Here is a 21,671-nt window from a genome sequence, read left to right on the forward strand (position 1 = left end):
CGGGGGCCTGGGGCCACTGAACCATGAATATCCGTGGGGGCAGGTTGGCAGTCCCCCAGGGAGGTAGGGGTGGTCATGCTTCAGGCCCCCTTTCCCAAGCACCACCCCCAGACCCACAAACCTCCCCTCCTCCCTGCTACCATTTGATTTCCATCTCAGCGGGCACCACCATGTGAAATGTCTCATTTGTGTGACTTTGGTCTTATCTTATTCAGTTTCTGTTCCCCTATGAGAACATGAAGCCCCTTAGAAGAGACATTGTCACCAATTTGTACCCGCGACCCTGTCACATCATAGGTACCTGCTGACCTGAGTGAATGCAGCCTGAGGGGCTCCCTGCTCCCCCCTCCTCTCCACCCCAGGCTCAAGGCAATCTCCCTGCACACACACCCCCTGTTCATGTCACAGCCACCCATCTTGGCCTCCACCCATCTCCATACAACTGCTCTGTCTTACACACACACACACACACACACACACACACACTTTGGGATTTGAACAGTGATCGGATTCAAATAACATCACAACCGGTTCGCTGCCCTCAGGACCGTTTTAAGTATCTAAACCCGATATGCCAAGAGGTAGTTGATTATTTCATACAGTCAATACTTAAATAAGAATAATAAATCTGTGATAAGAGTTGTATGAGTCCCTAATAAAATGTTTTAAAAAGAGGTACACAAAACCAGATTGTTGTAAGAGTCTTGAAAGAGTAATGAAAAATAGTAAATAATACCTGACCCAAAAAATCAAAATAAAATTATTGAAGCTGGTTCCATATTACTTCTTGATTGGCTTTCTCACTTGCAGTATTCTTCGCTTTTATCCGGCCATCGTCCGCTGTGTGATGATGTCTCCTTCACCGTCTTTTCATGGTGGGAGGAGGATGCCATTCCGGTGGAGGCAGGCCAGTCAGACAACGGTCACTGGGTCTGGTAGATTAGGAAGAGGACACCTCTCTTCTCTGACCACGTTCTGTTCATCTTGGCAAAGCTCCTTTCTGCTTCTACTGAGCTCAGAGCAATTGTTCCCGACAACATGTGTAGCTCTTTGAACACTTTGGGAAAGTTCGTAACCCACGCATAATGCCCTGTGGGAATCTGGGATGTAACCCAAAGCAGAAGCAGATGGCCGCGTGTCGCCCTCGGGTTGTTTGCCACTTGTTCTCTGGGGGTGATAGGTTTGCTTACTGATGTGACAAACGCAAGGGAATGAACATGCAGTATCTCATCCAAAGTATAGCAAGGGTTATGGAAGTAATAAATAAATACTACAAGCATAGCTCCGCCTAGCTTTTTTATGCCCGTGGACGGAATGAACATGCCCACGGGCACTTAGCATATGCGGTCGCACAAAGCAACATTGAAAAAGAGTGAGGAGCCCTCTCTCCGTTTCTCTGCCACCCCGAGTGTGGTGGTGCTCCGACTTCACCATGTCGTCTCATAAGACTTTCAGGATTAAGAGATTCCTGGCCAAGAAACAGAAGCAGAATCGGCCCATTCCCCAGTGGATTCGAATGAAAACTGGTAATAAAATCAGGTACAACTCCAAGAGAAGACATTGGAGAAGAACCAAGCTGGGGCTGTAAGGAGCCCCCTGAAGGGTGGCACGCATGGCCGCATTTTCCCAGGCTCAAATTTTGTCCCCATCTGATGACTTGAACTTCTATTGGCAAATTATCTGGTTTATTCCTTGGTTTTTTGCTTCCTAATCAAGTTTAACAATAAATGATGTAAGGCTATTGGTGTGAGAAAAAAAAAAAGAGTGAGGAATGTACCTTTGTGATTTCCACACCCCACCTGAGAGAGAACCCTGATTACAAGGGCCATTTTAACAACCGGTTCGCCCAAGTCAACAAAAATCAGGTGTTGCTTCTGCTGAAATGGTTCGAATTGACTGGATGCCACGGCTGGGTCTGAAGGACCTGACTTTGAATCCCCTGCCTGGCTGCTTAGCTAAATTTACAATTTCCTTCACCTTCTAAGCCTCCATTTCTTTCTGGGGAAACTGAGGACGATGATAGTTTTATCAAAAGGTTGTTCATAAAGATGAAACAGGAGCATGCATCAGAGCCACGTTAGCCGAGTGCCCGGCACATAGTAGGCCCTCAGTTAATGAAAAACAGCCTGGCTGAAAACTCAGGGCAGTCCTGGGCAGGTCTCCTATCCTGGAGATGGCAGTGGGATGATGACAGAGCATCTCCCCCACAGCTCGATCTCGGAAGAAAGGGGTCCCCAGAGGTAAAGTTGGCTTGGCAGCGGGGTGGAGCATGCAGGGGCCTCCATCAAACCGAACTAAACTCATTGCAGTCAAGGCGACGCCGGCTCATTTCGGCGCTATAGGAGCTTGTGTGGGGCCTTAGAAATGACTACTGACTCTACCTTACAAGTCTGGCTAGACCAGAGGATGCACCGTGGTGCAGATAGGAGCTGGAAACACAGGGAATCCAGGACGGATGATCCCTCCAGGACCAGTGGTGAGAGTGGCGATACCGGGAGGGTGGAGGGGGGTGGGTGGAAAGGGGGAACCAATTACAAGGATCTACATATAACCTCCTCCCACAACAGAAAAGTGGGTGAAGGGAGACGGTCGGAAAGGGCAAGATATGACATAATTTATAAATTATCAAGGGTTCATGAGGGAGTGGGGAGCGGGCAAGGAAGGGGAAAAATGAGGAGCTGATACCAAAGGCTCAACTAGAAAGCAAATGTTTTGAGAATGATGAGGGCAACGAATGTGCAAATGTACTTTATACAATGGAAGTATGTGTGGATTGTGATAAGAGTTGTATGAGCCCCTAATAAAATGATTTTTTTTTAAAAGAAATAAATAAATGGCTACTGGCGAGTGCTCCTTTCTGAAGCAGTTCCTCTTCAGAAAGCCCTGGTGTCGTTATGGAAAGAATCCATTTGGAAATGAGGAAATTGAGGCCCAGAAAAGACAAGGTATTGCCCTTGATTACACTGAGCAGGTGTGGGGGAGGGGGGTGTCAGTGAGCATTAGAACTAATTCTTCCTCCCCACTGACCCCTTCTCCTCTTAGCTCTTCTTCCTAGTTCTCTCTCTCCCTCTCCCTCTCCCCTCTCTCCCTTTCATTGCCTCAGGCACTCAGGACACAAGAAATCTGCTTTCTCCCTTGCTGGCTCCCAGGCCTGCCTCACTGGGCTGTGACTTCCTGTTTGTCCCCAGAGGCAAACCCCAGGGGACCTTCCAGATGGCAGGGCCACCACTTCCTTTTGACAGGCTCAGGTTGCTGAGAGAGGGCGAGGAGGGCTTTGGGGACTCCAGAGGACACCCACTGCCTTTCATTCAGTACATTCTCACCAGTCTGCTCCCTGGCTTCGGCCACAGGGCCTTCTTTTGTGTGTGTGTACCTACACCTACAGCGACTTTCCTTCAAAGCATGGCCTACCCGGCCCTGCATGATGCTGCCTCCACCTGCGCTTCCCCTCAGCCCACTCCGTCGGGCTCACCCCTCGGACACTCACCCACCTCCCACCCTTCATGGCCTTTGCCTTGGCCGTCCTTCCTGGACCACCAGCTCTTGGCTAGGCCAACTCCTTTTGTCACTCAAAACTCAAATGAGAGTGTTCCGCTCCAGTGTCACACTTCAGAGAGACCTTCCTGACACACCCCCCCCCCCCCCCGCGTTACTTCTGCTCTCCTGCCCCCATTTGATGTCCTTCCCAGTACTTGTCCCTCGCTCTCGCTCCTTTATCTCTTAGTCTCGGCGGCCTCCTGTATCCGAATGTTTTCTTTAGGAGAACAGGGATCCTGACTGTCCTAGTCACTGGCCTCTAAAACAGGCACAATAATTACTAATGGGCCAGCAGGAGGAAGAAAACCAAGAAGGACAGAAAGTTTCGTTTCTGTTCCCTCCTACCTGTGCAGTCACCAACCTCAGTATTTTTTCAGCCTCGGTATTTCTCGAATTAATTTGCTTCTCTCTGGAGACTCTTCCTTTCACAATGAGAGTTACTTCAACAGCCTCCGTCCTGGGCTCCCATCCCTTTCACTTCCCCCCTGCACATCACCCGGAGAATTTCTCCTAGATATTCGGCCTCTCCTGCTCAGCTGCTCACCGCCAGGCCAGGGGTTTAAATCCAGCAGTCTCTTTGTGGGAGAAAGACGAGGCTGACTGATCCTGTCAAGATTTAAAATCTCAGAACCCCGCAGGGGCAGCTCCGCTCTATCAGTAGGGTTGCTCTGAGGCGGAATAGATTCGATGGCAGTGCCGTTGGGTGTTTGGGGTTTGGCTCCAGGGCCTTCAATGACTCCTGGGCCGGCAGGAGGCACTTCACACCTGGCAGGTGGCTTTAATAAGCTGGGCTCTCATCTCAGAGGGTCACAGGAAGCTCTTCGGGAATTCATCATCCAGGAGGTGACCTGGACGGATCTGCGTTCTCCCAAGCGTCCCCTGGCTATGATAGGGTGAAGGGCTGGAGGGTGGCAGCCAAGGGATCAGTCAGAAAAGTGTTCCATCAATTCACTCCTCCAAGGTTGCTTAGCGGCTCAGAGGGCCCAGACGGTGGTTTGAGTCCACCCTTGGAAGAAAGTCCGGCTGGTTTGCTTCTGAAAACCCAATCGCTGAAAGCCCCGGGGGAGCACAAACCTATCCTGACACACACCAGGGGGAATCCATTAGATGTCAACCGATTGACTCCAGATCAGGCCCTGTGCACTCCAGGTGCTGGGGAAAGGTTAGATTCCTTGGGTGGGCATACCTTGGTCCTTGGCTTCGCACAAGAAAGAATTCACACTGAAGCCTGGTTTGTGATCCGAGTGGGTTTTTATAAAGGATAGAAGCAGTTTCAGGGTTTACAGTTAACTGAACACAGGCCCACTCATGACACTGCACACCTAACGGGGTGGCCTGGTGTGAGAGAGAGAGAGAGTGAGAGAGAGAGAGAGAGAGAGAGAGAGAGAGAGACCATGGCCCAGCCAAGCAGAACCTCAGCCCGGCCAAGCGGAAGGCCAAGGAGTAGCTGGAAAAGGAGGGGGGTAGTCTCCAGGTTCCAGCCTTTGGGGGTCTTCTGCTGGGAGGCATGGTCCACGGTACCGGTTGACCTCATTGGCTGAATTAAGCCCACCTGGCCAAGTTGGGCCTACCCAGGTGTACCACCCACCTGGCTCAAGGGCCCGAATTGGTGCATGCCCTTTAGCCTGTATCAACTTCCAACCTCATGTAGGGGGCCACAACGCCTGGAGAAGAACATCCCCCTATTCTGCTAGGAACAGAAACAGCATGGTGCTAAGAAAGAGGAGACTTGTCATCTCAGAGAACCTTCTCGCTTTGCCTTTGTTGTGATCACACAGCCAACACAAACCCATCCGAGAGGTTCGACAAGGTTAACTCAGTGACTGGCTCCTTCCTCCAGCAGGGCCAGCTTTCTCACCCTCCTTTTCTGAGTCGCCCCCACCCCATCTGCAAGAACACCCCCTGAGGTTTCTGTCGGACCTTTCAAGTGACCGTGGTCCATCTGACCCCACAGAACCCAAAGCCAGACCCACTGCCAGAGAGCCCTGCCGGCTCACAGTGAGCCTCCAGGACAGGGCGAGGGCTGCCCGCGTGCGTTTCCGAGCCTGTCAGTCTCAACAGGAGTAGAAAGCCTCATCTTTCAAAACGCAGCCGGGGTCCAGCGCCATCACCTTCCTCGAGAGTGTTCTTAGGTGTGAGGCCACTGTCACGGCCACCATGTCGCTCCGGCCTTCCTCTATTGTTGCCGTGCCTCTACTTCACCAAGCACCATGTCCTCCAGGGATCAGCCTCTCTTTGACAACGTGTCCAAAGTACATGAGGCAAAGGCCTGCCCTCCTAGCCTCTAAGTACATCCTGGCTGCACTCCTCAGCTTGGGGGTGCAATGAGCATTAAAGGCAGACAAGTCATAAACAAGCAGGGATAACTTTATTTTTTTTCTTTCAAATTTTATTTTTTTTAACGTTTTATTAGGGGCTCATACAACTCCTATCACAATCCATGAATACATCAATTGTGTAAAGCACATCTGTACATTGATTGCCCTCATCATTCTCAAAACATTTGCTCTCCACTTAAGCCCCTGGCATCAGCTCCTCATTTCCCCCTCCATTCCCATTCCCCCCTCCCTCATGAACCCTTGATAATGTATAAATTATTATTTTGTCACATCTTGCGCAGGGATAACTTTAGATGACGAGAAATGCTCCGATGTGACCTCCTGCTGGACAGGTGGTGGTGGTGGCTACTTCAGACAAGATGGTCAGGAAGCAGCACTTGAGCTCACTGAGGCCTGAGGCGGGGAGAGGCTTCGTGTGTTCAGGGCCGCTGCCAGATTCTTTTCAATACTTGAGACATCTGTTTTCTCTGCGTCCTCACCGATCTTTGATGTGACTACTTTATTTTTGAAATTATTCTTTATTTTGATGGATCATTTTATTGTGGGGGACGCTTATGAATCTTATAATGATCCTTCAGTCAATTGTAGGAAGCACACTTGTACATAGGTTGCCATCAACATCTCCAAAACATCTTTCTGCTTGAGCCTTTAGGATCAGCTCCTCTTCTTTCCCCTCCCACCCTCGTGGATCCTTGAGCAATCACATATTGTTGTTATTTTGTCTCTTGCACTGTCCGTTGTCTCCCTTCACCCACATTTCTGGTATTCTTCCTCTTTGGAGGGGGGAGCTATATATCCAACCTTGTGATGGGTTCCTCCTTTCTTCCCCCTTTCCCTCCAATCCCCCTACCCAGCTGTTATCACTCCTCTCACTACTGTTCCTGAAGGCTTTGCGGGTTTGGGGGGTTTTTGCTCCTTTAAGGTGTGCACTTTTCTTGACCTGGTCGAGTCTGTGTACAGGTAAGGCCCTGGCTCCTCCTTTGAGGTCCCCTGGGCCTCAAAGACTTCCTATCCTAAATTTAGGGAGCAGGCCCACAATGGCTGACCATTCCAAAGGAAACTTTAAAAACAGAAAAACCGTATTAAGGCGGAAGAATTCTTTTTAAAAAACAAAAACAAAAAACCTTGGGTTACATAATTTACACAAAAGCTATGCTCTTGTCCCTTGTGCCCCTGTGTGGGCCTGGCGGGGAGGGGACAGGGCCAGAACCCCTTCTCTGGGAAACGTGGAGTGGGCCGGCTCTGGAGCAGGGCAGGAGCTTCCTGTCACATGACGTTGCACGGCTTTTGGAATGGTGGATTAAGTTCTCCGCAAAGATTAATGAAGCCAGGCCAGAATGAAGAAAAAGGGGCAGTTTATTCTGCGCTTCTAGGGAGGGATTCACGGGCTTCAGCAGGGAGAGGGAGAGAAGGAGATGGGAGCCCAGAACACCCAGGCGGACTCCGGGGAGGGTCCCCCTTGGGGGGACCCCAGGAGCGCTTGTCTGTAATGGAGAGGGGAGTTTTAAGCTGGTCAGGGGAGAGGGTAAAGCAATAAAGGGAGTGGGTAGAAACAGCAGGTGGCCAAATACAGAGGGAGGAGGGGGCGAGGATTCTCAGCTTCAGGGCTCTAAAGGGTCCCTGTCCATAAAAATCCCTAGGCAGGGTGGTGCTTTGATTGCTCCGTTTGGCGCCCAGGCAGATGGCTCTTTGATTTGCGGCCCCCTGGTCCTATGGAGGCAGGCAGGCTATTCCTCCTCTGACCAGTGCCTGACCCAACATCTCAATGACTATTTTAAAAAAGAAAAATAATAATCCCGTACAATCAAAGTCCTCGGCCACATTGCAGAACTTGGGGAGGCTCGCTCCCTCGGCGGTCACCCTCACCGTTCCAGTTTATAACTCCTGAGTCAAGCACCGAAACAAAAAGTGGAAGAAGGAAAAATAGAACCATGCCAATCTCATCTTTTTTTCTTTTTCTTTCTGCGCAAATTAGGTTTTTTCTCAGGAAAGGGTATAGCGCATCTAAGGAACAGGCTAGAAGGATTTTCGGTGGAGGATGGAGGGGCTGGACTCATCTTACTCTTGCTTGCTGATCCACATTTGCAGGAAGGTGGACAGCGAGGCCAGGAAGGAGCCACAGACCCACACGGAGGACTTGCGATCACAGTGAGCAATGATCTGGGGAGAGCAGAGGATGGATGATCAGTGGCCAAAAAGAGTCACATGCATATCCCAGGACCCCCACCCCAAACTAAGTCAACAGGTCCCCGGTACAGGATGGCAAGGCTGGTGGTCTTCTCCACATTCTTGTGACTGGATGGATGCTCACCTTGATCTTCCTCGTGCTGGGCACCAGCGCTGTGATCTCCTTCTGCATTGTCTGCAATGCCGGGTACATGGTGTGCCACTGGACTGGCGCAGAGGTCCTTCCGGGTGTCCATGTCCCACTTCATGATGGAGTTAAAGGCTGTTTCCTGGATGCCGCAGGATTCCATTCCCAGAAAGGAGGGCGGGGGGAGGACCTCGGGCCTTGGGCAGCGGGCAGCAGAAGCAAGTGCTCCTTGCCAATGGTGCCAACCTGGTCGTCGGGCAGCTCTTAGCTCTTCTCTAGGGCAGAGGAGGAGACGGCCATGTCCTGCCCCAAGCCCAGGGTGACCTCACAGAGTTTTTCGTTGATGTCGCTCTTGATCTCCCACTTGGCCAAAGTGGTGAAGCTGTAGCCCCACTCGGTCAGGATCTTCAAGACCCTCCAGCCAGGTCCAGATGTGGCAGGATGGCGTGGGGAGGGCATGCCCCTCATAGATGGGCACCGTGTGGGTGATCCCATTGCCCAAATCCATCACATGGCCAGAGGCAGACAGGGACAGCAAACCTGGCCTGGATGGCCATGTCCATGGTGGGGCATGGTGAAGGTCTCGAACATGAGCTGGGTCATCTTCTCTCAGTTGGCCTTGGGGCTCAGGGGCGCCTCGGTCAGCAGCCTGGGGTGCTCTTCGGGGGGCATGTGGAGCTCGTGGTAGAAGGCGTGGTGCCAGATGTTCTCCAAGTCGTCCCAGTTGGTGACAGTGCTGTGGTCAATGGGTACTTGAGGGTCAGGATACCTCCCTTGCTCTTGGCCTTGTCACCACATAGGAGTCCTTCTGGCCAATGCCCATAATCACGTCCTGATGCAGGGGGACATCCCACGATGGAGGAGAAAACAGCCCAGAGAACATGATTGCCCATGAAGCTAAAGCCGGCCTTGTACACACTGGGAGTCCTGGTCGACCAGGAGCCAAGCAATATCATCATCCTTGGTGAGCTTGGGAGCCACACGTGTGAACCAGCAGTGGTGACTATGCAGCTGTGAGAGTCCAGTGCTCATAAGAGGGCAAGGTCTCAACTCGTACCTGAGAGTTTTATGTCCTGAATTCCATGTGTCAAGAGCTCTTATTATTTTATTGGGGGCTCTTACAGCTCTTTTCACACTCCATCCATCCATCGTGTTGAACACATCTGTCCATATGTTGTCATCTTTTTTTTTATGATTTTGTCATCTTTGTCAAAATATTTCTACTTGAGCCCTTGGTATCAGCTCACTTTTTTCCCTCCCTCCCCCACCCATGTCTCCTTGATAATGTATAAATTATTAAATTTTTTCATGTCTTATACCAACCGCTGTCTCCCTTCACCCACTTTTCTGCTGTCTGTCCCCCTGGGAGGGGGGCCATATGTCTATTATTGTGATTAGTTCACCCTTACCATGAGCTCTTATCTGTACCAATGTGTGTACTCCGGTCTAGCTGGATTTGTAAGGTAGAATTGGGTGATGGTAGTGGATGATGGGGAGAAGCATTCAAGAACTAGAGGAATGTTTCCTCAGTGCTAGACTGCACTCTGGCTGGCTTCTCCCTACCTTGTGACCCTTCTGTGGGGGAGATGTCCAATTGTCTACAGATAGGCTTTGGGTCTCCACTCCAACGCCCTTTTTCTCATTTGGACCTTTTGATACCTGATCCTAATTCTGTGGACACCTCATGATCACACATGCTTCTTCCATGTGGGCTTATTTGCTTCCCTGCTGGTCACTTGTTTAACTTCAAACCTTTAAGACCCCAGACGCTGTATCTTTTGATAGCTGGATACCATCTGCTTTCTTCACATTTAATTATGCACCCATTTTGTCTTCAGCGATCGTGTGATGCGACCACTAACTACTCAGCTAGATGTGTAGTGATAGCTTATTGTGGTTTTAACTTACTTTACCCCCCTGACTCCTGGTGCGGGGTGTGGTAGTCATGTGTGTATTTGCTCTGTGACATCAGCGGCGTCCTTTGTTTTCATTCTGAACTGGCCTGGGATGGATTTTATGTTGGCTTAAGCAGGGATGAGCCATGATCTGTTTACAAAGGTCACCCCAGCTAGCTATCTCCAAGAGAATAAAACAATGGGACCCAAACAACAGGGACAACTGTTAGGAGACCTGTGGAAGTTGAGATGACGGGAATGGGAGTTAACATCGAAATTAACATTGAAAATAGAGTGGAGGGGGAAAAAGAGAGGGCTCAAGTAGAAAGAAAATATCTTGGAAATGATGATGGCAACATATGTACAAATGTGCTTGATACAATTGATGTATGGATTGTTACAAGAACTGTATAAGCCCCCAATAAAGTGACTTACTGAATTTTTAAAAAAGCAGTATGGAAATATCTTAAATAGCAGTTTCATTGGTTTTTGTCAGATGTTTTAATTTTTTCATTAATATTTTAAAACTTTCTCATAGCATAAAACAAAAATGGGAGTAAAAAGAGGCGGATGCCTTCTGGAATATTCAGCTCATCAGAGGTAGCACATATAGGACTTGCAGAAGGGAAAACTAATCAGGAAGGGCTTCCAGGTTCCGAGTGGGAAGTGGGTGGGATGGAGTGGAATAGGGTGGGATGTGTCCTTGGAGAAGCCTGTTGAGCCAATCCCAGCGTCTGGGCTACAGTGTGGAATTGCCTGTTGGGTGTTGGATGGAGAGCTGGAAGACAGTGAGGCTTGCCTTGGGGCAGGATTAAGAGAGAGAAGAGATCGGTGCCTGGCAGGGGTAGTGGTTACGCATTACACTGTTAACTGCGAGGTCAGCAGTTCGAAACCAGCAGCCATCCTTTAGGAGACCGATGGGGTTTTCTTGGCACTCACAGGGCAGGTCCAACCTGCCCTATAGATAAAGTCGCCATGATCCGTCATTGGCTGGATAACAGGGAGTTTGGTTTCGGACTTTTGGTGACCGCCTGCCCTTCGGAATGGGGTGGGGGTGGGGGCGTGGAAGCGTCCTCCAACCACAGCTGGCGGGCAGCAGCCCCAGAGCAGCAGGGCCGGGACTCAGAGGTACTCGGACCCGCGAAGTCGCCCAGCCCTTCCCCGAGGGACGCCCCGGGCGGGCGCGGTGCCCGCAGCACAGTAGGCTGGCCTCCGGCCGGCCGGCGGCAGGGCCGATCAAAGGCGGCCTCTCGGCTCCGGACACAGCGCGCTTCGCCCTCTGGGGACTGAGGCGGGCTGGCGCCCCGGAGGAAGAGTCCTTGGGGCCGAGCTTCCAAGGTCACGAGGAGACGCCGCGGAGGCCTGGAGAGGGCCGTCCTTTGGGGCTGGGCGGGCGGGCTGGCGTCCTCTCCCCGCAGGGCCCGCGCCGGGCAGGGGCTTGGCGGCGTCCACTCGGGAATCTTCGGCACTCAAGGCTCCGCCCGCCGGCGTCCCTGCCGGAGCCGGGAGCCGCTCCGGAAACAGCCGAGCGGATCCGGAAACAGCCGAAAGGACCCGGAAACGGTGAACGCGGTCACTAGGGAGTGCGGGCACCCGCGGTTTGCATTGAGGCGATGGCGGCGGCGGCTGCGTCCGCGGCTGCGGGTGAGCGCGGCCAGCGGTGGCCGGGGTCGGTGCGTGAGGGCGGGTCCATGCACGCGACGGGCGGTGAAGGCCAGGGTGGGTCTGCGCTCCGCAGCCGGCGCACGGGGGGGTGGGAAGGGGGAAACCTGGAGAGAGGGGCGGGGCCACGCCGCTGGAACGGAGGGGAGGCGGGGCCGGGAGCCCCCGGAGAAGGGGCGTGGCCTGGCGATTCCAAGGCTAGGGCGGGTGACAGGTGAGAGGTGCGGTCCAGGGAGGGAAGGAGTGGGGCCTGGTGGGCCAAGGGGGCAGGGCCATAGGAAGGGAGGGGCCGAATCTTCGCACAAGGCGGGATTCAGTGTCCTGAGGAATCTAGAAGAGGCGGGGCCAGTTGGGAAAGGGGCGGGGCAGGTGAGAAGGGCGGAGCCAGGTGAATGCGGGCCGTTCCCGCGGCAGTCCTGATTTGCACAGTGCGGTGTTTTCTGGAATATTGGGGGATCCAGTAAGTGATGCGGGTTTCTGGCCCCCACAGCACTGAGCTCCCAGCCCCAGGAAGGGACAAAGGCGGAGGCCGAGGCTGGGGAGCTGTGCCGGCTTCGAGCCGAGCTGGCAGGTGCCCTGGCTGAAATGGAGACCATGAAGGCTGTAGCAGAGGTGAGCGAGAGTACAAAGGCTGAGGCGGTAGCTGCGGTGCAGCGGCAGTGCCAAGAGGAGGTGGCCTCCCTGCAGGCCATCCTGAAAGGTGAGAGGGGCTTTCCCCTGCATCCTGTCCATCAGCCCCATTAGAGGAGTGTGGGACAAGACTGGGTGCTGCCACACTTCGCCAGAGCCCCGAGGCGGCCAGGGACAGCTAAGTTTAGCTCCAAGCATTGACCTTGCCTCTTCCCTCACTAATGACTGATCAGCTCTGAAGAGGAGCAGGCCTGGTGTCTGTCCCAGAGCCAGCCAGCCTCATTGTAGTCGGCCTCTGGGTCCAGCTCTGGGCCTGACCTTTCTCTATGAGACTATGGAGCGTCAGCCTCAGTTTCCCCCCACTCACCCACCCAAGGGAGAGTGTACACACACACACACACCACCCCTTGCCACCTCTCATCCTCCATTACTTGTTCTGGGGATGTCCCTTTTACCCCAGACCCTCAGCCTCTTTTTCTGTTTCTTCCTGTCAGACCAGAGGCTCCAAAGGTCACTTTGGAATCTGTCCCCAGCCTCCTGGTGCCACCGGTTCCCCTCTGTCCTGGACTTTCACTCATCTGGCCTTGACATTGGTTACTCCGGAAAATTGCTGATATTCACATCACACCCTGTCACTTCCCTTGATAAAAACCTTTCCCCACTCCAGATGCTCGGGGGCCCTATTTCCCTCATTTCAGGCATGCACCTGTATGATGCCCTCAGATCATTGTGTGCCCATGTCTGTCATTTGTTCTCTAAATAGACCCACTTTCTTAAAACTTACCTTATATACTTGTGTATAAGCAGTTTTCCAGCACATTTTTAATGCAGTTTTTGTAGTAAAATCAGGTGCCTTGGCTGATTCTTTGGGTCGCCTTTTACTCAAGTATCTATGGTAAGTAAATTAATTTTAAAGGAACTGTTCTTAGACTCAATGCCATCGAGTGACCCTTTATAGGCCAGGGTAGAACTTTCCTTGTGAGTTTCTGAGATGAACTCTTTAGTGGAGGGGGAAAAAAAATCCTCTTTCTCCTCTGGTCACATATCACACAATCAGAAAGTGGCACAAGATTTGAACCCAGGCCGTTTGATGGCAATGTTAGTCTTCCCTCCCAACATTAGGGCATTACTGCCCCTTCTGTACCAGCCCGCCACGCTGCCACGCAGGAGTGGCATTCAAGACATTCACACCAGGCTCCTCTGGGAAAGCCCCAGACACTCCAGCTAGTGGCACCTCTGAGCCTTTGCTTTGGCAGCAGGAGGGGCGCCTCCCAGGGATCCCAAACCCAGGCACGGCCTCCCTGGGGCTCCTCTCCCACCACACTGGAGCAATTTCCATGGCCGCCTAGCCGCGCTGGGCTGAGCCTACAGGCAGCAGAGGCCCTACTAGATTGAGCTCTAGGTGGTCAGAAATTAGGTTTCACTGCGCCTGCGCAGTAATGACTGCTGTGATACCATGTTACACATTCACTGTGTGCGTGGCCCAGGGCTGAGCCCCGGACACGTGGCCTTCCCTTTAACCCGTTAACAGCTCCCGCCCTGCAGTACCGCCAGTTTGCAGTTTGAGGAGACGTGCGCACGGAAGCTCAGTGACTGCCGTTGAGTCCCAAAGTTAGGGTTCAAGTTCAGGCCCCTCTCGCTGCCAAGCCACTACCTTCACCACGCTGGTCAATTCCTTGCATGGCCCCACTGGCCACAGAGCGCGCCTGCGCACTGATCGGTCCTCTCCCCATCCTCCCTGCGTGGCCAGACTCCATCGGCAGCTACGAAGCCCAGATCGCTTCTCTGAAGCAGGAGCGGCAGCAGCAGCAGCAGGACTGCCAGGACAAGGAGCGCGAGCTAGCTCGGCTGAAGCAGCTGCTGTCCCGGGCGCACCCGCTGGACTCCCTGGAGAAGCAGATGGAAAAGGTGGGGACTGAGATCACTGCCCGCTTCCCCCTCCCCTCCCGTCATTTGGAAAGAGGTTGAGGCAGCCGAAGACAGCGGTATCCAGGGGTGGGTGGGGTCCCGTTTCTGGACCACTTGGGAGCAGGGCACCCAGTGATCATTCTAGCGACAACGGCACAGAGTTAGCAGGACCGTAGCCTGCTCAGGGCTGACTAGTGGGATGACCAAGGGCACTCAGTTAACTACAAACAGAGGGAGAAATAAATGGACATTTACAGATGCCTGTGACGTGCAAGGTACCAGCTGCTTGCCGCAGAAAGCCCCTCCCCAATCTTCCACTGTGTGAGGTCTGCCCGGTAGACCCTTCCACACAGGAGTGACGTGAGGCTAAAGGAGTCTGGGGGTAAAGTGGGTGAACTGTTTGGTAGTTCAAACCCACAGCACTACACTGGAAAAATGTTAAAAAATCCCCCCCTGTAAAGATCGACAGTCTCAGAAGCCCAGAGGGCAGCTCTTCTCCGTCCAAGAGGGTGTCTATGCGTCCGAATCCCAGAATCAGTGAAGCGGCCACCAGCTGTTTGAATATGACTGTCTGCTCCCTTCGAGAGTTTCTGTCCCAGAAACCCTCGGGGGCAGTCCTGCCCTGTCCTATTGGGTGGCTGTGAGTCCGCCTGGACCTCCATGGTTCTGAATCCCGTCGGGGGTTATCACTAACAACCACAGTGGACACACGTTCTTCCAATGTGTCATCTTTCCAAGGACATTCACACGGTGGCCTTGTTTGGTCTTCACGGCGGCCTCGTAAGATAGGTGTTAATTAACGACGCACTTTGTCCATGAAGAAACCAGAGGTCTGAGGTGTGCAGATTGCCTGGTTAGGAAGACAGCGATCAAACAGACCAGCAAAGGCAGAGCTCCAGCCGCAGCTTGCACCTCCATTCCCTTGGGGGGGGGGGAGTGAGCTCTGATCCCAGAAAGCCCCCTGTGCAGCAGAGGGGCGTCATCCCTCCATTGCGCATGAACCCCAGGCCTGCCCACCCAATGTGGGGGCTCCGCAGGCTCACTCTTCTTCTTGCCCGTCTTTCCAGGAGCTATGTGGTGAGTGGACCTGAGCTTGCAGGAGGCAGTTCTGAGAGCCAGGCAGGAGGTGACAAGGGGCAGGGGTTGGGAAAGTAGGGACAGCAGGGTGGGAGGGGAGGCAGGCCTTGCTGCAGGTTTCTGTCTGGGGCAACTGGGTGGCTGGCAGGGTGGTTCTCGAGGGGCAGGGGGGTATGCTTATAGAGAGAGGAAGAACACCAAGCAATATCAGGTCAGAGGCTGGGGTCAGCCAGGGGGAGCTGGCCAGAGACTGGTGGCTGTGCAGGCTTGGCAGGAGTCCCAGCCAGGAAAGAACTGGCCAGCGAGGTGGACCACTAGGGGTGGGGTAAGGGTGAGGGGGGGGGGCACAGGGAAACTAGCATGAGGTTCAGCCGTGGGACTGAAAATCCAAAAGAAGCTGTAGGACTAAAAATCTTTAAGTAAATGGAGTTTTTCTTTTTCATCCTCTCTAAAAGGCAGGCTTTCCAGCGCAGCTGTGACAGCACTGAGAACCCAAACCCCAAACTTTGGCACCCCCTATCATCGAGTTGGTTCCAACTCATAACAACTCTGCCCTCTGAGACTGTAGACCAGCGGTTCTCCACCTTCCTCCTGCCATGACCCTTTAAGACAGTTCCTCATATTGTGGTGACGTCCCAACCATAAAATTATTTTCGCTGCTACTTCATCACTGTCATTTTGCTACTGTTATGAATCGGCATATCTGATAGGCAGGATGTATTTTCATTTTTAGAAATTGAGCATCATTAAACATAATTAAAGCATAGTGATGAATCACAAAACAATATGTAATTATATATTGTGAAATATTTGTGTTTCCCGATGGTCATAGGCGACCCCTGTGAAAGGGTTGTTCCACCCCCAAAGGGGTCTGGACCCACAGGTTGAGAACCGCTGCTGTAAACCTGCACTGACAGGAGCTTAGGCTCCTTGACGCTGCTATTGGCCTTAGGCCTCATAGTCCAAGAGGGCTGCCGGGTGCCAGCCACCCTGTCCACATTCCAGCCAGCAAGAAGAAGTGGGAGGGGGAGGGGGCGGAAAGAAAGGCAGATTCTCCCTCTTGAAAGAAGTGCCCTGGAATGCCCCCGTGGACCTTCTACTTGTGTCTCCAGAGCCGGCATCTTGTCGTGTGGCCATGCTTAGTTGCAGGGCAAGGAAACTGAGACAGACTGTAGTCTAGAATGTGGCCACGTGACTGATGGACAAACAAGTGAGCCCGAGGCAGACGAGAAAAGGAGAATGGAGGTGAGGGAAGAAACGCGTGATCAAGGGAGCAGCAGGAAGGTCGTGGTGACCTTGGCACGCACATTCAGCTGCCCCATGACCTCGGCCGAGTCCTGTACGCTCTGAGTGTCCCCCTGTTTTCTTATTTCCCAAAGGGGGTCGGGGTGGGAAACAGGGCCTTCTCGAGAGGTCAGGAAGCACTTACGGGCTGGGGGGAGAGCACTGCACAGGCCCGGGGGTCCTGCAGTTGACGAGCCTGCACCCACAGGCGCACGAGGACTCGGAGAAACTGCGTGAGATCGTGCTGCCCATGGAGCAGGAGATAGAGGAGCTGAAGGCCAAGCTGCTCAGGGCGGAGGAGCTCATCCAGGAGATCCAGGTGAGGGGCGGCCGGGAGCGAGGAAGGGAGAAGCACCCTCCTCAGAGCCCGGCCTGCAGCCTCTCCCTGTCCCGCTCTCCCCAGAGACGGCCCCAGCCCCCCGCCTCCCTGCACGGCTCCACCGAGCTGCTGCCCCTGTCTCGGGACTCGTCACCCCCTCTGGAGCCGTCGGAGGAGCTGAGCGGAGACGGGGGTGCAGCAGCCGAGGCCTTCGCCCACAACTGTGACGACAGCGCCTCCATCTCCTCCTTCTCCCTGGGCGGCGGGGCCAGCAGCAGCACCTCCCTGCCCCACGGCCGCCAGGGCCTGAGCCCCGAGCAGGAAGAGACTGCCTCCCTGGTGTCCACAGGCACCCTGGTCCCAGAGGGCATCTACCTGCCACCTCCTGGCTACCAGCTGGTCCCAGACAACCAGTGGGAGCAGCTCCAGACCGAGGTGAGTGGAAGGCTGGGCTTGCCCTTGTCCCAACACTGACTGCTCGCCTGCTGAGACAGCCTGAGCTCAGGCTGGGAGACCACCCTGGAGAAGGGGCATTCTACCTTCTGGTACTTCCTCCGTAGGAGGATGACGTCACAGAGAGTAGGGTCACAGACTTGAGATTGGCAGCACAGGAGACCGGCCCTCCAAGCTTAAGACCGGAGACCCAGAGAACTGCAGAGGCCGCAGGCTCTGAGCGGGGCTGGACAGCAGTGTGTCTGCAGAATGGGAAGGAGGGCGGGCGGTGCCTGGGGGTGGGGAATGAGGTTCAGAAGGAAGGGTCCCTGTGAGCTTGGGCCTCAATGGGCTGTCACCAAACCAAAGCAAACAGCCCTGCCAACAGGCCAGCAACGGGGGTTCCAGCTCACGGTGATCTGAAGGAGGGTCTCCAAGGCTGTAGCTTTTTACAAGCAGCTGGTGGGTTTGAACCCCTAGCCTTGCAGCGAGTAGTTCAACATTTAGTGACAGCACCACCAGGGCTCCTTTGGGCTGTCACCGAGCGCTGGTGTTAGATGAAGAGCTTGGGGAAACTTGCAGAAGATTAAACCAGGCAGAGACCTGCCCTGCTTTGTGTGTTAAGGGTGACTTGGACCCCTGTGTAGGAAGAGGGGGAGTGGCTGAGACCCGAAGGGAGAGGGTGGGCTGGGATACCCCCTCTCAGAGGTAGCAAGGAACAGGGAAGTGCCAGTGGCACTTCCTGGCCGTGTGGCCCGAGCAGTGGTGTGGACGGTCGGGTGAGAGGCTGAGGCCAGGACCCTCGGCAGGGGCGGCAGCTGCAGAAGGACCTGGAGAGCCTCGGCCGGGAGCGGGACGAGCTCCGAGAGGGCCTGAGACGGAGCAACGAGGATTGTGCCAAGCAGGTGGGCCCCCTGCTCAGGCCGGGCCCCTGAAGGGCCTTTGGCTTCTCTCCTTTCCCTAAGGGGCAGGCCCTGGCCTCTCACCTGACGGCCACCCTTCTCCCACCCCACCCCCACCCCCACCCCCGCAGATGCAGGTGCTCCTGGCCCAGGTACAGAACTCAGAGCAACTGCTGCGGACCCTGCAAGGAACTATGAGCCAGGCCCAGGAGCGAGTTCAGCTGCAGATGGTGAGAGCCGGATGCATGCAATTGGGGCAGGGGCGGGGCGGGGCGGGGATGAGGGTGGATGGCGCCCATGCCGCTCTTGTGTGCTGAGGTCAGGCAGGCAGGCAGGCAGGCAGCCCTTGAGCCAATCCCCGTGTGCCCTTGAGCGGATGGCCCCATCTCGGAACGCTGGGGACCTAGTGAGTGGGCCCCTGAGGAGGAAACACAGGGAGCGTGGGAGGTGGAGGTTCTACAAGCCCATGACCAGAGGGCCAGGTGCTGGGAGCCTCTGGGCAAGCCAGGGGCGCAGGGCCCAGGACCGCCTGCAGGGGGTGCACGCCGCTCAGCGCTCTGGGTCTTCTGGGGAAGCCCGACCTGGATTCAAGAGGTGAGTGTGTAAAGTTGACACTGAGTTCGAATGCTCATAAAATTTTTTTTAAATTACGTGGCAAACCCAAAGGCACTGGATTATACACGTAGAAGCTGTTAAGTTGGAGACCATATTGTCGTGTAAATTTCTGACATGAATAACAGCGAGGACAAGGGAGAAGAAAACGTTCTGGAATTGATTGTGATCCTTGGAATGACTGGGTTATTGAATTGTGTGACAAGTGGATGGAGGGCCAATAAAACAAAAAAAGAACAGAGCCACCCCCCGTCCCCCAAAAAACCCAAAATCATGTTGACCCACAATAATGCTAGTGGTGACCTGGCCAGGGTGCCATGTGCCTCCCGCCAGGCAGGATGGACATGGCTTGGATCTTGTCCTTTCTAGGGAGAGGAGAGGGCCTGGGACACCATCCCAGCAGGCAGGCTGGGAGGCTCCAGGTTTGACCTCTGTGCCAACTGCCCACTCACAGGCCGAGCTCGCTACCTCCCACAAATGCCTGAGCCGTGAAGTGAAGCGCCTGAGTGAGGAGAACCGGGGGCTCCGGGCCGAGCCGCCATCACCCGGAGCCCCCCCAGGCCTAGACCAGGAGGAAGGCAGACAGGAGGAACTGCCCAGCTTAGTGCCGGTAAGGGGACTGTGGGCACCCCACCAAGCCTTCCCTCACCGTGTCTGGTATAATTTGAATCACGCATGAAGGATGGTGTGTTTAGCCTGTTGGTTTTGAGTCTTAGGAAAAAGGTTGCTTGGTGTTGAAGACCTTCTGGAACTTTCCCTCAGCACACCTCGTGGTGTCATGTGGCTGTGGTGTGTTTGTCTCCGCTGGATGGGATAGTCACCGCTGGGCACAGGCTGGGTCCCTTCCCCTACCCTTCCTCCTGCCCCAGCCACCCTCCCCGTGGCTCCCACCTGGCCAGTGGCCCCTGCCCTCCTGCCACACGCCCCGCCTGTGATGGCTCTGTCCCTTCCAGGAGCTGCAGCAGCTGGTGCGGCTCACAAGGCAGGAGGCGCGGGCCCGGCAGCAGGCCTGGGAGCATGAGGCCGAGCGCCTGCGCATTGAGATTGTGAAGCTGCGGGAGGCCCTGGAGGAGCAGACAGCAGCCAGGGCCAGCCTGGAGGGACAGTTGAGGGTGCAACAGGAGGAGACCGGTGAGGCGGGCAGCTGGCTACCCCATGGGCTCCAGGCATGGGCCAGGAGCAGGGAGCAGGGACCCAGTGAGTGAGAACTCGCCCTGACCTCTCTCTTTCCTTTCCCCACAGAGGTGTTCGAGGGTGAGTATGGACTGGGGCTGGTGGGGCTGGGGCGTGGGCTAGGGAGGGCTGTGGGCAGGTGTCGGCCTGACACTCGCCCCTGGCCTGACTCCCCAGCTTCCCTGTGCAGTCTGAGGACGGAGCTGGAGCGAGTCCAACAGGAACACAGCAAGGTGAGGAGCCAGCCCACAGGGGCTCATCCCCGGCAGGGCGACAGGGAAGGGGCTGTTGGGTGGAGAAGGCTCCGACCACCCCTTCCGGCCCTTTCTGCCTCTCCCAGGCCGGGCAGCAGGAAGCACCGAGGCCACCAGCAGCCTCCAGAGGGACGGAAGAGGTCAGAGTTGTGGTTGACAGAAAGGGGACGGCTGGGTCAACACATCCCCTGCCTCTGGCCACACGCCTCTCCACTGGCCCCAACTCGGCTTCCTTCCCACAGGCCTCAGTCCCTGACCTCCTCTCAGAGCAGAGGGCCAAGGTGCTACGGCTGCAGGCAGAGTTGGAGACCAGCGAGCAGGTGCAGAGGGATTTTGTACGTCTGTCCCAGGCCCTGCAGGTATGGCGTGGTCCCTCCCCACCCAATGGCAGGGGTCTTCTTCCTCTTCCTGGGACTGGGCTGGCCCTCCTCAGAGGTCTCTGTGTCCGTTCTTAGGGCCCGGCCCGCCCCGTGCAGATGGATCATGTGTTTGTTACATAAGCCTGCCAGCAATCATCCCTGTGACTCCCCGACTTCCCCAGGCTACGCTCTTAGGACCCATTTCCTCCCTGGCACCCAAGTCCACCCCGGGCAGGGCATGGGTGGGGGGTGGGGAGGAGTGGCAGCCAGTCGGGAGGGGCTAGGCTTCCCCACCCAGGGCCCACCTCGCCCCTCCAGGTGCGCCTGGAGCGTATACGCCAGGCAGGAACCCTGGAGCAAGTTCGCAGCATCCTGGATGAGGCGCCCCTCAGAGACGTCAGGGACATCAGGGACACCTGAGAGACCCGGCCAAGGACTGCCCCTGGCCCACCACCCCGGAGAGACTGCCTTTCTTCCCTCTGGAGCCTAAGGCCTGGGCCTGGGAACTTGGGCCCAAGGGGATGGGGGCTTCCCCAGCCCTCTCCTGCCACACCTCCTCCCAGGGGTGTCTGTGCCTCCTAGTCTCAGGGATGACACCTGGGTGAGGGGCCACGCCCCTCCCAGAACCAAAGGCGCAGGCTCAAGTTTGCAGCTGCCTGCCACTGCTGGCCCTGTGCTGGCTCCTGGGCTGAAGCTTCCCCTCCTAGCAGCCCCCGCCTGAAACACAATGCCAAGCTGTGTGGTGGCCTTGGTCTGCCAGGGAGCTCCCAGTGCAGGCAGGTCTCTTTCTCACATACCCACCTGCTGCCCTCCAGACCGCATGGCACTAAAAGGCCCCGGGGGGTGGGGAGTGGGGTTAGAGGGCTTGGGGGGAACCCCACCATGTGCACAGAGGCGAGGCCAGACTTTTCTGTCATTTATTTTCAATAAATAAGCAGCTCAGCTCCGTCGGTCGCCTTGTCCCTGCAAGCCCC

General features: G+C 55.1%; 1 protein-coding gene and 1 pseudogene across 1 annotated transcript; one reads left to right on the plus strand and one right to left on the minus strand.

The window, feature by feature from the left end:
* Positions 1-7,934: 7,934 nt before the first annotated feature.
* LOC142422909 (actin, cytoplasmic 2-like) lies at positions 7,935-11,691 on the minus strand (annotated as a pseudogene).
* RABEP2 (rabaptin, RAB GTPase binding effector protein 2) lies at positions 11,284-21,595 on the plus strand. The gene is made up of 14 exons (XM_075564661.1): positions 11,284-11,729; positions 12,238-12,447; positions 14,128-14,285; positions 16,855-16,965; positions 17,050-17,400; positions 18,207-18,302; positions 18,431-18,529; positions 19,366-19,521; positions 19,865-20,042; positions 20,154-20,165; positions 20,262-20,317; positions 20,425-20,478; positions 20,581-20,697; positions 21,016-21,595. Exons 1-14 carry the CDS (start codon positions 11,699-11,701, stop codon positions 21,115-21,117), a joined length of 1,731 nt encoding a protein of 576 aa, XP_075420776.1. The 5' UTR covers positions 11,284-11,698; the 3' UTR covers positions 21,118-21,595.
* The last annotated feature ends 76 nt before the right edge of the window (positions 21,596-21,671 follow it).

This window comes from Tenrec ecaudatus, chromosome 12 (assembly GCF_050624435.1).
Source record: "Tenrec ecaudatus isolate mTenEca1 chromosome 12, mTenEca1.hap1, whole genome shotgun sequence".
Classification (NCBI taxonomy): domain Eukaryota; kingdom Metazoa; phylum Chordata; class Mammalia; order Afrosoricida; family Tenrecidae; genus Tenrec; species Tenrec ecaudatus.

Excerpts from the sequence above, each read along its gene's own strand:
- RABEP2 (XM_075564661.1), top strand. The coding sequence starts at position 11,699 with ATGGCGGCGGCGGCTGCGTCCGCGGCTGCGG. Across the intron at positions 11,730-12,237 it reads GGCTGCGTCCGCGGCTGCGG|CACTGAGCTCCCAGCCCCAG; the intron begins GTGAGCGCGGCC and ends TGGCCCCCACAG. Across the intron at positions 16,966-17,049 it reads AGCTCATCCAGGAGATCCAG|AGACGGCCCCAGCCCCCCGC; the intron begins GTGAGGGGCGGC and ends CGCTCTCCCCAG.